Here is a 15,872-nt window from a genome sequence, read left to right as displayed (position 1 = left end):
ACCCAAAGTTCCATGATCGAACGAAGCACATCAATACAAATACCATCTGATTTGACGTCATGTTGAGGCCAAGACAATCCATCTAAGCCATTGTTCCACTGATGAGCAGATTGCAGACATTTTCACCAAAGCGCTTGGAAGAGAAAAGTTGGAAAGGTTCAGAACGATGCTTGGACTCACCAACATCCCTTCAGATTAAGGAGGGGAATGTTGACACCTAATCATTGGGATTAGCTGAACATTTGTAAATAATGTAAATAGTAAATAATGGAGAATAGGAAAATGAAGAAACATTGGGAGGGGAAGCCCAAGAGTCTCTCCCTCCTTGTATAAAACCATGACCAATCTTAATGAAGAAATGCAATTCATTTGAGTAGTTACCTCCTGGCCTGACAAGATGAAACATTTCGTTTCATGTTGACAAAGAGCGAAAGAGGTTGATCTCACATGAGAAGAGAGTTAAAGAGTTGTAAAAGGGAAGGGTATATTCAAGGAGAAGAAGAGCAGAATGCTAAAGAGATCAGTAAGACCAACAGGCTGTATGATTGATAAACTATCATGTATATTCCACTGGATAGTTCGTCAGACCAACAGGCTGTATGATTGATAAACTATCATGTATATTCCACTAGATAGTTCGTCAGTAAATATTAGATAAAAATAGAGTCAAATCTATACTATGAGGGTTAATTTTCTTAGATTCCATATTTATTAGTTATTGTCTTCTACATATGCAAGTAATAGAGAAAATGTAGAAAATAAAGAACAATCACACACCAACCACAAATGGACACAAGAAATGCTTTGGGGAACCCTTACAGGAGAAAACCTAGCTGTAAGGTGAGGTTGCTCTCCACTCTTGTCTGGAATGGAAATAATGCAAGTACAAAGGTGAAGACATTCTCTATGGAGTTACCTAAGACCTATGGCCCGAGAGGCTGCTACAAACACTAAACCTCCTATGTTATGCTATCTCCCTCGCTCTCCCAAGTTGTTCTGCTCTACTATGGAACAAGACACAATCGCAATGAATGGAACCCATTTTCCTCCTAGTGGCCTAGTTATAACATAGCTCAATAGCCAACTAGGGTTCAGGTTTGACTCCTTCAACCATCAACTAGAGGTACAACGTTGACCCCTATACATTCTTCTTCATAGTCCCCACATGGCTAACCCCTTTTCCATGATTAATGAGGGGGGACATGGCATCATCTCATACCATGGTGGTCAACCACTATGAATCAACTTGCAGGAGACGTCACTTTTGCAAATGAACATTGATTGACACAATTCTTGCACTGTTGGAAAGGTCTTCAAGTGTAGAACAGCATCACAGGCTCTCATGTTTAAGCAGGAAAATTTTACCCCCAAAAACATCACTTAATGCCTCAAAATGGCCCCAGAAGGTTTCCGCCCAATTCTTCAAACTGGGTCCCAATAATAAAACTGCTCCTCCAAGCAGATCCCTCCACCATTTCCACTCTGAAAGCATCAAGGTGGATGACGAATAATATGATGATCCAATCCAGATCACCACACAGGCAATACCACTGCTGTAGTTGACTTTTCTTCATGCACAGGCTGTACCACTGCTGTAGTTGACTTTTCTTCATGCACAAGCCATAAACAATTCAGAACAGGCTGTACACTGTCTTCTGTGGATTGCTGGAGTGTGGTGCAGTTTTAATAGGAGAGATCACAGTTTGCTGTCCAGCAAAAGGCAGAAACAGAACAGGCTGTGCACTGTAGCCTTTCCCTTAGCTACACAAGCCACATACACTTTCAGATTTGGGATATTTTTATGGACTGTACAACTGTTGGTTCAAGCAGGCTGCAGACGTCACCTTGTAAGCTCTGATCAAAGGAATGAAATTTTGATTATAAGAAAAGCCTGTGTATGATCTAAGAATGTTGTGTTCAATTTTCTGCTTGCAGCACCAAGGCTTTAAAATTTACGATATATCCTAGCTAAACCCATATAGGATATGCATGCTAGCGATATCTGAGCCAAGTAAATACCAGATATGGATACAGAGGATACCAGATACAGATACAGAGGGATGTAGATGGGAGGAGCATATCCAATAACTTATCTGAAAATCAGCTAAATGAAAGACAAAAATGGTGAACTAGAATATGGTGATATAAATCATATGTTTCATTTAAGAATTGGAAAAAGCCAATCTCTCTATAATCTAGAGAGCCTGATCCTAATGTGTCATGCATAGAAAAGAAATGAAACAAGTGTGGAAAAAAACGCTATCTTAAAAGAATAACCTTACAAGGGAGGGGCATATCCGATAACTTAACTGAAAATCAGCTAAATGAAAAACCAAAAAGTTATATGGCAACAACAACAATATGTTTCATCCTAAGTTCCACGAAATGCTGAAACGTCTAGAAGTTTCCGAAATGGGGACGGTACAAAACGCGACCCCTGGAAAATGGAAACGCGACCGAAACGTCATATATATATATATATATATATATATAGTCAAATATTAAATAACACATTATTTTCCAAGAAAATAAAGAATGAGACATATAAATGACATTTTAGAAAGAAATCCAAATTTATATTAGCTCCAATAGATGATTACATGATTCAAATATCCAAAATTAGCCTTTATAGATGAAGCTTTACATCCAAGGCTCCAAAATCAACCTTTATATGTGAGGTTATATGTGCTAAAACTGAAATAAAACATGAGCTAAAGACAATAATGGTACATAAACATATCATTACTAATAACCTCCTCATCCACATCAGCAAAGATAGAACAAGATGCTCGTTCAAAAGAAGAGGCAACTCTACTAGTACTCCCAGTTGCACTTGCACCACCACTGGCACAAATATCTAGATCAAAAAGAGAGATCTCTAAATCTGGAAATTTGGGTGTTAGAAGGGGCCCACGCCCTTCTTCACCCCTTGAACTGGCTGAAAAAAAGTAAAAAAAATAATTAATTTCACCTTTCTGCTGCCCAAAACGCAGCTTGTAGCAGCTGAAACAGGGCCAAAATGTTGTCGGCAGTATCGTACGGTGTTTCGAAATAGCAAAACGCTGTACGGTATGGCCAACAGCGTTTCGGCCGCATTTCAAAGCCGTTTCGGGCCGTCCCCGGTACCGGTACGCCACCTTTTTAGGCGTTTCCAGTAACATAGGTTTCATCTAAGAATTGGAGAAAGCCAAACGCTCTAGGATCTAAAGAGCCCAATCCTAATGTGTCATATATAGAAAGTAAGGAAATGACACAAGAGAATGGAAAAAATACTATCTTAAAATATCACCCATACATCGTTTTGCATTCAGACAAGCACAAGGATTTCCAGATGCCTTCCAGTATTCCCCATCATCACTACCTGTAAAGCTGCTATCTATCTTGCCAAAACTGGTTTTTCCTTTTCATTTGCAACAATATAACATGAGCTACAAAATTTAAAATTTTAATGAAGGAAACTACCTCGAATGCAGAACAGCATCGATGGTGCATTGTCTCAGCTATGTGTAGAAACTGAGGAACTACTTCCTTTAACTCATCAATTAAATCTGGCTGTGATTTTAGGGCATTAATAACCTGAAAAAACAAATTACTATTAGATAGACACCAAATAAGTTCTCAAAATATGACAGCTGACACCTAAGTGCATGTTTCAAAATATGCAAGTGTTTCAAAATAAATGAAATTGTTTTTTAATATTTTATAGAAAAAAATTATAAAATTATTCTTTCTTTTTTCCAAATCATAGAAAGGTGTAAGGGGGCTTGCTTAGTTGGTAAAGAAGGGATGTTATTATTCCCCGCAGCAAAACTCAATTCCCCTTCACGAAATGTTTGCCCCTCATGGACCACCTCCCATGAGTAAGCACGCCTTCCGATGAAGTTAACACCAGGAGCTCCCAAAATGTGGTCGTTTGATTGGTAAAGCAGCGATGTTGTTATCCCCCCACCAAGATTCAAATCGCCCTAAAGACATGTTTGCCCCCTTTTGGGCCATCTACCTGAGCAAGCAAGCCCTTTCAACTTTCAAGTTGTTGTGGCCAGGTGCAAGTGCTGGATAAATTTGGTGGAATAGATGCACCCCATTTGCAGCATCTTACGTGAAGGGTAACCTCCATGAGTTGTGACTCATAAGACATGTTTGCTTCATTATAACATCCCATTTTGAAAGTTGTCATTTCATGTGTTGACTGGAAGCACTCATCAACAAAAGGATTATAGGAAGGTGAGTCATTTGGTTACTACCAATCTAAAGGTCTCTTCAAACAGTCAACAACACCTTAGATGCGGAGACAACAAAATATGTAACAGCACAGATCTCAAATATTCATGTTCAACTTGCAGTGAATAAAAAGTTGCACATTAGTTTTTTCCATTGACAAATACACCACATGGCTCAAGCATAAAAGGCAGCCACATGGAATGGCCGAGTTTAATACTTGATATAAATTGATGAGTCGATTTCCCAAAATTGTATTTATTTTAAGATTCAGAAGCAAGAAATATCTACGCTTGCTGTGCCATCATGCTCATCAAATTGCAATAAGCACCTACGTGTTTACTAATAACCTACCAAACTTTTGGTCATTCATGGACATCAATAGAATTATCTTTTTATTAGACTATACAAAGCGGTACATTATAAACTACAAGATTTTCAGAAGCAAGCAATATTACTGCTTGATGTAACGTCATCTTCATCACTTTTCAACAAGCAGCTTCCATGTCCAATCAGCTACTTTTGGTCATTCATGGACATTAATAAAATATTCTCATTCTATAATGTTATCATCTGCCTTATCACTTGATATAAATTGATGAGCACATTTTGCAGCTACCATGTCCATGAAACACCTACCTTTTTGGTCATTCATGGACATAAATAAAATCATCTTATTCTATTAACAGCTTGTAAAATTCCCCACTTAAAATAACCCCGATTTCCTTGATCAATTTCTGAGTTTGCAGCTAAAAGAAATTCAATGGCAAGTCTCCTTAAACGATTTGACAGTGTTCTGCTGTAAGTGATATTTTCAAAATTTTGTTTCGTTGTACTTAATTTTAACACTCCCACATATATTAACAATTCCCCAAATGAACTTGCATTTTTCAATAACCACTTCAGAAATTCAATACAACAGATAATAGACAATAGCTCCTGCAGAATAACAATTTCTCATTCAAACTTAGAATAACAGACTAGATTGAGGGGATGGAACCTGGCAGTGAAAGCAGTCAAAGGTAATGAATATACACATGAGATATCAGCCCATAGTGTTTCAGTTCTGGTTTGTAGTGAACGCACCCAGAAATGCATATAATGGTTCACCCTTAATGGTAATTCTTGAGGCTCCACGCAGAACAGGTTATTGAGGTAACACGCAGTCCAAGAGTGAGGTTACAGCAATGCTATTATATGCAGAAGTGATTTATGTTCCTCTTATACAACTTTCTGAGCTTGTGTGCTGCCACAGGGATGGGATCATGGATTACGAACTCTTGAAAACTCATGGACATTCCCAGCAATAGAAACAGACCCTTTAAGAATCGATTCCTTGGCCAGGTGTGAAATACGACCTGTGGTAACAATACTTCCCCACTTCAGCCCATACGCTCAAGCTTTGAATGATACACAGCCCAGGTAGCAATGAAACTTGGTCCTGTGAACAACGTTTTCGTCCCAACAACAGAGTATAGAACTCGGCCCCTGTAAAAATATGTCTCAGCTAGCAAAAGGAAGTAGCTTGGCTCAGAAAAAAAAAAGTGAGCTCGATCTGTGAGAGAGATGAGATTTTGGCCCTGTCCCTTCCTTGGAAACGCATATAGTGCCTCCAAAAATTCGAGCTGCTATAGTCTGGTAATCGTGCCTGTCTCTTCTTTCACATTCAACCACATGAGGGTCTACACTTTAATATTTGTGTGGAAAATTATTGGCTGGCCCCACAAACTGGAGTATTAACTGTCCAGCACTCAGCTTCTATCTATTGGCTCATATTCACTTTTGTTGGTCGATTTCCTAATGAAAAACCTTCAGCCTGTCATAAGAAATGGGAAATATAGTATAAGTATTAAGGATATAAAAGCAATGATAAAGCTTTAAATACCTCAATATCTCTCAGAAAATTCGTTCTCCATTGAAGCTCAATGGTGAAATCTGAATGACTTCACTCTCAGGTCCAAACTAGGGTGTCTCGTTGCAACACCTAAGTCTGCTATGGCAACTAGGGCTCCAAAGCCCTCAGCTTCCCCTTCCAACTCTCTCCAAGAGCTCTCTCTTCAAACTCACACAATGCACGAATGCAAGGAGTCTCCTCAATTCCCTTCTTTAATGAGTTTGGAATTGTCTTTTCGTCTTCACCTTCCCTTTTTTCTCTCTCTTTTCTTTCTTTTTCCTTTTTATTAAATTTACTTTTATAAAGTCACTTTATGATACTTCACTTTATAAAGTTAAAGTGACATCCCCACTTGCCTAGGTAATATCATCCTTTTCCCTTCTTTAATAAAGACTTCTTAGGCAAATTTAAATACCCTTATTAATTATTTCCCAGCTTTAGCCTATGGGAACCATCTAAGCGAGCGGACTCCGCCATAAGTTTTAGTCATTCCCGCCCAAGATTGCTTGTCCCCAAGCAATTTCAATTCGAGATTTCTGAGCACCTCTTCGCCTTCCCAAGTAGCATCTTCTACTGGCAAATCCTCCATTTTACTAGGTACTGCTTAATAATTCTACTCCACAATTTTCTTTCTCATGTCTAGGATTTTCTCGATAACTAAGACCAATTCCCCATCCTCATCTAACGGTGGAAGCTTTGTGGAGACAACAATATGTTGTCCCAAAGCTTTTTTGAGGCACGTGACGTGAAATACATTGTGAATCGTGCATCCCTTCAGAAGCTCAAGTTCGTAGGCCACCTCTCCTACTCTTCTCGAGATTTTCAATGATTCATAGAACATGGGTTTTAACTTTTTCGCCCCTTTAGTTTTGAGCGAGGACTGCCTGTGGGGTTGGAGACAGAGGTACACCATATCTCCCACTTCAAAGTTGCGCTCCACCTTGTGCTTGTCTACATACAATTTTTGTTGGTTCTGAGCCATGTGTAGATTGTCCTTGAGAACCTTTAAAAATTCCTCGCTCTCTTGGATCTAGTCTTTGGCCAGTGGTGCTCGACTATCCTCAAATATCCTCTCTGCGAAAGTTAGGGCGTCATATCCATATAATGCTTTGAAGGGAGTCATAACAATGGACGTATGGAAAGTGGTGTTGTAACAATGCTCCCAAAGATGCAAACACTTTACCCATGTCTTTTGTTGGCCAACCACATAATTCTTGAGATAGTCCTCTAGCCATTTGTTCACAATATTTGTCTTCCCATCAGTTCGTGGGTGGTAGCTAGTGCTTGAAGTTACCTCAATCCCCACGAGTTTGAAAATCTCTTGCTAGAAACCGCCCATGAAACTGTTATCTCTATCACTGACAATGTTCTTTGGCAACCCATGCAATCTAAAAACCTCCCTGAAAAATAGCTCGGCCACCTGTGAAGCTGAATATTTTGATGGTATGGCAAAAAAATGGGCAAATTTTGTGAGTCGATCTACCACCACATATATGCAATCTTTGCCCTGCACCGGTGGTAAGCCTGTGATAAAGTCCATAGAAACACTTTCCCACTTTTGTTCCGGAATGGGGAGGGGCTGCAACAAGCCTACTGGATGGGTATGCTCTGTCTTGTTTTGTTGGCAAGTGTTGCATTCCCTCACAAGTCTCAGAACATCCGACTTGAGGCCCTTCCAGGTGAATCTCTCCCTGACCTTCCTGTAGGTCTTTAGATATCCCGAATGTTCGGCCAAGGGTGAGCTGCCTGCATGATCCTCACTTTGAGTTTTGATTCTAGTACAAGATAGATCTAGTCTTTATACTAGATAATGTCATTCATAACCTGATACTTGTCATCACGGATCAACCCATCTAAAATCTCACAAGCAAATTTATTCTTTGAATACTCTACCAGCAGCAGCGATTTCCAATCTTCTGTCATCTCCATGAGTGAGAAAGTGGGTGGCATCCTTGATAGAGCATCTGCCACTACGTTGTTCTTGCCTTTGACATATTCTATCTCAAAGTCGTATGCCTACAACTTGCCTATCCAATGTTGTTGCCTCTCACTCGGTTCTTTCTGCCCCATGATGAATTTCGAGTTGTTGTGGTCTCTTATTACCTTAAATTTGCCTCCTACTAAATACTTCCTGAATTTTGCTAATGTATGCATTATGGCCAACATCTCTTTATCATATATTGAATAGTGCAGCTCATAATCTCTAAACTTGCGACTTTCGAACGCTATGGGGTGTTGATTCTACATAAGGACCGCTCCTATTCCTGTCCCCGAAGCGTCGCATTCCAACACAAATGGCTGAGTGAAATCGGGTAAAGTAAGCACAAGGCAAGTGCTCATCACCTCCATCATTCTAACAAATGTTTCTTGTGCTTTCTCCCACCAGCGGAACACCCCCTTTTTGGTGAGATTTGTAAGAGGGGTTGTTAATTTTGAGAACCCCTTAAGAAATTTCATGTAATAATTGCAAAGTCGAAGGAATCTCTTCAACTGTGTGACATCCTTTGGGGTGGGCCACTAGATGATTGCCCAGATTTTCTCTTGATGCACTCGTACCCCATCATGACCAATAATATGCCCTAGATAGAGCATCTTCGTCATGCCAAATTCACACTTGGACTCCTTTGCATACAATTCCTTTTCCTCCAGAATGCCCAACACCTTGTCCAAGTGCCTCAAATGGTCCCCCCATGTCTTGTTGTAGACCAATATGTCATCGAAGAAGACCAGCAAGTACTTCTGCAGTTATTTATTATATATATGATTCATACACGACTAGAAATCGCAGGAGCGTTGGTTAGCCCAAATGGCATGACCAAAAACTCATAGTGCCCATAGTGGCGCCTGAAAGTTATTTTTGGGATGTCTTTCTTCCGATCCCAGATCTAATGGTAGTTGAAACAAAGATTTATTTTTGAAAAATATTTGGCCCCTTTCAACTCATCCATCCTGGGAATAGGATATCAATTTTTTATTGTTCTCTTATTGAGACCACAGTAGTCTATACACATCTGCAAGGTGTCATCCTTCTTCTAAGCCATCACCACCAAAGAAGCGAACAGACTAGAGCTCGGTCGAATATATGACCCAATCTCAATAGCTCTTTAATGTCCTTTTCTATTTCATCTTTATAGAATTTGGGATGTCGATAAGGAGTGGTTATTACTGCCTGCAATCCTCCTTGAGTTTTATAACATGCTCAAAGCCTCTATCTAGTGGTCTACATGGAGGAATATCAACAAAAACTTTATGATGTTTACGAAGTAATATATGTAAGTCATTTGAGTGTGCTCGTGACTGCTCCGCCTGCCTGATATCTGTAATAAGGCACTTTGTTGCCCACTCGATATCTCTGTGTCTCAATACAACCTCCATGTGGATGGACGACACGAGCTTCAGCTAGTACTTATGCATGGCTCTCAAGACTACCCTCTTGCCATCTACTAGATCATTGAACTCCATTTCCATGTTCCGCAGAACTGTGGTGTACTTTCCTATGTAATAAAGCCACTGACACCCCAACACGACATTAGCATCTGGTACATCCACTACCAAGAAGTCATCTACCATTGTATAGTTTCCCATGGTGAGTTTTAGCTTGGGAATGTACCTGTTGCAGTCCATCTGATGTTTTCTGGGTATGATGATTGTAAAACCATTGAATTTTGCAATAGCAATTGCCCTTCGTTCCACCAACTCTGCATCTATGAAGTTGTGAGAAGCCCCACCATCAACCAGTACTGTCACTTTGTGTCCAGCTATCACTCCTCTAACTCTGAAGGTATGGTATCTAGGGAATCCTGACATAGAGGCAAAGAATAAGAGCTTTTGACTCTGCATGCGAGGACCCACCTCCTATCGTCTAGTGTATATCCCCCAATAATTGTTATTGTGTTGGTCCCTGTATCATCTGTGTGTCTACTCCTCATCATTGTCATCACTGTCACTCTCTGAGTACACCTTAATGTAGTGGGTCTTGCCTACTTTGCCATTTCCTGCACACTTGTGCCTCGGTGCCCAAGGTTCTTGACAGCTAAAACAGACTTTCTTCTTCCTCAACTCTTTTCGGGTCTCCTCATCCAGTTTTGGTTTCCTGGTCCACTCCTTTTGAAAGGGCTCGATATCTTTACCCTTTCGAGGGAAAGAAGGTTTAGGAGTCAATCTATTTTCCGAAGTAGCATCCTCTGAGTCCCTGCTTTTATTGATTGTTGCACAAAGTGTGGTGGGTTCGAAACTCTTGACCCATCCACGTAGAGGTTCTTCCAACCCCTCTACAAATAGCATCACCAATCTGGCTTCTGAAATATTTGTAACCATGACCGCCAGTCTCTGAAACTCTAAAATATAAGCCTCTCGGGTACCTGTTTGCTTGAGTTGTGCCATCTCTCTAAAATGTATCTCCGGATTCTTCCTGTCAAAGCGCTCAATTAGCCTTTGAGTGAACTTTGTGTATGAGGTGATGTAGTTATGCCCCAACGTCACCAACCCATGGTACCACCCAATGTTACTTGGGAGCGGGAGCGAAAACGAGAGCGGGAGCGACATTTTCAGAAGCTCCCGGTGTGGGAGCGAATGCTGGAGCGTTGTTTATATAATATATATTTTTTATATTTTGATACATATATGTCAACAAAAACATGTAGAATAATGAATTAGATATAGCAAAAAAAAAAAAAAACATAGATTGAAATTTGAACCATATAACAACAATCATCTAGAAGTTATAATCTTCATCAACCATGTCCACAAGTTAGTAACATAGTAACATACGACATATTGATTCTCATGATTCATCAATCTTAAAGTTTCAAGCTTCAAAATTCAATATATAACATTTATCATCATTGATCACCAAAGTTGTACTTGTAAGCTAAGTGTAACCATTACAACAAATAATATCTAACATGAAATGAAATGAAACAACTTTCAACTTTCATGAAGCATCATATTCATAATTCATTACTAATGAGTTATAATTGCCAACTTCAAACTTAAATTGTCATATATTGTTTAAAAAAATATCATAATAAATATGAAAGGGTCAATGGTTATAAAAACTACTAGAAACTAGAAAAGAGAAGTAAATATATTATCTGTTTCTTATGCTTGGGCCTCTTGCCACCACGAGAAATGTCTAATTTTTTAGTCTTGTTGGAAAATCAGGATCTTTGTCATTAATATCACCCTCTAAGCATTAATATCCAGAGCTATCTTTGTCATTACCTCTGTATCTGTATACGGATCTTTGTCATTAATATCACCCTCTAAGCATTAATATCCAGAGCTATCTTTGTCATTACCTCTGTATCTGTATAGGGATCTTTGTCATTAATATCACCCTCTAAGTATTAACATAGGATAGAAAAAGCGTAGCATGTCAAGTCAAGATTTTGTTTGAGTGATGCGTACATTTTTAGGAGGGTCATGATAGAGGAGTTCGACAACCAATGTCACTAACATCAAGGTACATATAAAGATTGGTGCTCTTGATTAAATACGAGTTCCATACCCTAATACATGACAAAATTCAATGGAAACATTGCAATCCCCCAATCCTGAAATCCTGAAAAACTAATAAGTCTGCTGGATTTTGAATGAAATCTAAAATTCTACTTTCTCCATATGAAATCCAATGAGGCCGGAACCACTCTCAAACATCCTGAGCCATTTCATGGTAATGTTAAAAATTTAAGTAAAAGGATGAAAATGAAGATTAACATTACCATGAATATCATATCAATACTAGGGACATAGACTTGATCATTAAGTTGCCCCACTCAAAAATTATTTGTTTCTTTCAAAAAAAAATTCATTTCGAACATTACTACAAAAAAATTGCAAAAAAAGCAAAACGCTCCCAAAAAGGCAGGGAGCGGAAAAAATTTTAGGGAGCGCACTCCCGACCCGCTCCCGAGTCGCTCCCGCCCGAAGCGTGGATTGGAAGCGGGATCGGGGGGGGGGGGGGCGCTCCCCCGCAACATAGGTACCACCACTCATGGGCCTCACCATCAAAGTGCGAGGTGGCCAATTTGATAGCCTCCTCCTCAGCCATATGATGCAGCTGAAAATAAGTGTCCAATTTTTACACCCATGATCTAGCTGAGTATTTGGACGACCCACAAAACAGGGGATGGTCACCTTCCCTGGTGTTTTCTGCAGCTCATGATTCTGCCTTGGAAACCTTTGAGATGGTTTAAGCCTGCTCTTTTGGTGAAGATGGCAGAAATCAATGAAGCTCATAGCAGTGTGGAAATCCCGTCCTCGAGATTGATATTGTTCCATGTAATCTGCATAAGGAATTCCAAAATCAACCTGCTCTGTTAAGTCTTCTGCATCCTGCTGCACAAACTGAAGCATATTGGGTCTGGCCATTTTGCTATCAGTGTGGGATGGATTCTATACATAAGTTCGGGCTTGACTGCTTTCAGCACTGTTGGACCCTTCCCCATTCAATGGCTCTTTTCTAGTGGAAGCCCTTATGTGTGTCATACCCTTCATTGCCTCCAAGATCTCTTTCTGTCACTTGGCCAAGTCATTTATGGCCTCAAGTAAGCTATTATAAGCTTGTTCCTCCTTATCCTTGCTCCTCCTTATCCCCCATATTTGGTCTTTCAGGTGTCTTCTCTAACCCCTTGCTCCCTTCTAGCGTCTCTTCACTCTCTGTATCAGGGATATCTTCCTCTGAAAGGGGCGTTGGTTCTCTATAACTCTGCTTCCTCCTATATGTTATCTCTGTGTATGGATTTTCCTCTGGCATGAATTTTCCAAACTGTTTTCAAGCCAAACCCACAGGCTGAGCCAAGATTAAGGCTTTGATACCACTGTAAAATTCCCCACTTAAAATAACCCCGGTTTCCTTGAGAAATTTCTGAGTATGCAGCTAAAAGAAATTCAATGGCAAGTCTCCTTAAACAACTTGGCAGTGTTCTGCTGTAAGTGATATTTTCAAAATTTTGTTTCGTTGTACTTAGTTTTAAGACTCCCACATATATTAACAATTCCCCAAATGAGCTTGCATTTTTCAATAACCATTTCAGAAATTCAATCCAACAGATAACAGACAATAGCTCCTACAGAATAATAATTTCTCATTCAAACTTAGAATAACAGAGTAGATTGAGAGGATGGAACCTAGCAGTGAAAGCAGTCAAAGGTAATGAATATACACATGAGATATTAGCCCATCAAAATAGCGTTTCAGTTTTGGTTTGTAGTGAACACTGCCAGAAATGCATATAATGGTTCACCCTTAATGATAATTCTTGAGACTCCACGCAGAATAGGTTCTTGAGATAACACGCAGTCCAAGAGAGGTTACAGCGATGCTCTTATATGCAGAAGTGATTTATGTTCCTCTTATACAACTTTCTAAGCTTGTGTGCTGCCACAAGGATGGATTACGACCTCTTGAAAACTCATGGACATTCCCAGCAATAGAAATAGACACTTTAAGAATTGACTCCTTGCCCAGGTGTGAAATACGACCTGTGGTAGCAATACTTCCCCACTTCAGCCCATACGCTCAAGCTTTGAATGATACACAGCCCAGGTAGCAATAGAACTTGGTCCTGTGAACAACGTTTTCGTCCCAACAACAGGAAGTATAGAACTCGGCCCATGTAAAAATATGTCTCGGGTAGCAAAAGGAAGTAGCTCGGCTCAAAAAAATAAAAGTGAACTCGTGCTGTGAGAGAGATGAGATTTTGGTCCTGTCCCTTCCTTGGAAATGCATATAGTGCCTCCAAAAATTCGAGTTGCTATACTCTGGTAATCGTGTTTGTTTCTTCTTTCACACTCAACCACATGAGGGTCTACACTTTAATATTTATGTGGAAAATTATTGGCTGGGCCCACAAACTGGATTAACTGTCCAACACTCAGTTTCTTTCTATTGGCTCATGTTCACTTTTGTTGCTTGATTTCCCAATGAAAAACCTTCAGCCTGTCATAAGAAATGGGAAATACAGTATAAGGATATAAAAGCAATGATAAAGCTTTAAATACCTCAATATTTCTCAGAAAATTCGATCTCCATTGGAGCTCAATGGTGAAATCTAAATGACTTCACTCTCAGGTCTAAACTAGGGTGTCTCGTTGCAACACCAAAGTCTGCTATGGCAGCTAGGGCTCCAAAGCCCTCAGCTTCCCCTTCCAACTCTCTTCAAGAGCTCTCTCTTACTTGTACAATGCATGAATGCAGGGAGCCTCGTCAATTCCCTTCTTTAATAAGTTTAGGATTGTCTTTTCTTCTTCACCTTCCCTTTTTTCTCTCTTTATATTTTCTTTTTCCTTTTTATTAAATTCACTTTTATAAAGTCACTTTATGATACTTCACTTTATAAAGTTAATGTGACATCCCCACTTGCCTAGGAAATATCACCCTTTTCCATTCTTTGATAAAGTCTTCTTAGGCAAATTTAAGTCCCCTTATTAATTATTTCCCCACTTTAGCCTACGGGAACCACTCTAGGCTAGGGGACTCCATCAAAAGTTTCCTATGGGAACGGGGGCTTTACACAGCTCTACCTTATCACTTCATATAAATTGATGATTAGATTTCACACAATTCTATTAATTTTAAGATTCAAAAGGAAAAAGGAAATATCCCTGCTAGGGTGATGGACGAGGCTATAATAGTGCAAGCTCAAGGTATTAATGGCCATCTCACGAGGCAAGTGGACGATCAGACATGGTAAATCAAGTGGTTCTGGGATTCCGTACCCGAACAATATCAAGGCATTGATGATCATTTGGTTGTGGGTTTCACCGGCTTTGGCCATTATTCAAACTTGTGAGATGAGCAAAAGGTCTACTGAAGGTTGTCAATGAGCATTTTGCAGGGTGTTGCTCCAGATTGCCCTGCAGACCAGTATTGAGGTGGGGAGGCTCCAGAGTGCCCTGCAAACCAGTATTGAGGTGGGGAGGCTCCCGTGTGAAAGCTAGCGCGGGTTTTGTAGATGCCAAGGTATCGGACAATGATAAGCCCGTCATTTGGGACTTGGGTCCTTCGCCTAGTCTCCTCCAAGCAAATTCAGGAAAGGACGAGCACTGGTAGGTAAATTTTGGTTATTGGCAACTCATATGTTTTGCATTATGGTATGTTTGTAAAGAAGCGGTTAAGTGGAGATTTTGGTGGCCCAATTCTAAGAGTCTTGCCCCTCTGGGGAAGGGTTGGCACCTTTATTTATGTTTTATGTTGATTTCGCCATGGCGGATTTTCCTCCTGAGTCTCTATTTGGATAGTGATGGTGGGTGGTCGCTTCCCTTCTATTTTGTCTAGAATTGTGGTGGTGAGGAATTCCACCCCTTGGGAGGGTGGCTTATATATTATGTGGGTGAGATCTTTGTCGTAATCTTTGTTTGTTACGTTTGGAGGAGTGCATTGTAACAACCAAAAGTCATATACGCAGTGGAAATATTAAAATAGTTCATAGACAAAGACGTCCATCCTAGGACAGTAATTGTAATGTATATTGTATAAAAGAATTGATGTAAGATGAGTACAAACGAGAATGAAGGTCTTGTATATATAGCCAGGTAAGTACCCTTTCACGAACAGGCATGTCTCTAAGACATGTCTTTTCATTATTAACTAACTAACCACTAGTTAATTTACTTATTATTTATTATTATGATTATTATTTATTATCTATTTTTATTTATTTTTACATAATTTATATTCATAACATTGTTTTCCCCTTCAAAAAGCTTTGTCCTCAAAGCTTGTTGATGAAAGGGCTTGATCTCTTTTTCTTCTACG

General features: G+C 39.7%; 1 protein-coding gene across 3 annotated transcripts in view; it reads right to left on the bottom strand.

The window, feature by feature from the left end:
- Positions 1-15,872, bottom strand: part of LOC149222129 (Ubiquitin system component Cue protein) — a 283,839-nt gene that overhangs the window by 151,923 nt on the left and 116,044 nt on the right. For all 3 annotated transcript variants that reach the window (XR_016249406.1, XR_016249407.1, XM_089385272.1), the window contains exon 5: positions 3,463-3,576. Coding sequence is in view for 1 of the 3 variants with exons in the window: in XM_089385272.1 (XP_089241398.1) it covers positions 3,463-3,576 (114 nt within the window). In the remaining 2 variants the exon portion in view is untranslated. The remainder of the gene's footprint in view (positions 1-3,462; positions 3,577-15,872) is intronic.

The sequence above is a fragment of the Pinus tabuliformis genome, chromosome Q (genome assembly GCF_031772625.1).
Source record: "Pinus tabuliformis cultivar Carrire ecotype Pingquan chromosome Q, CPIR1, whole genome shotgun sequence".
NCBI classification, from domain to species: domain Eukaryota; kingdom Viridiplantae; phylum Streptophyta; class Pinopsida; order Pinales; family Pinaceae; genus Pinus; species Pinus tabuliformis.
Note: the sequence above shows the minus strand (reverse complement) of the source record. Positions and strands in the feature narration are given on the sequence as shown.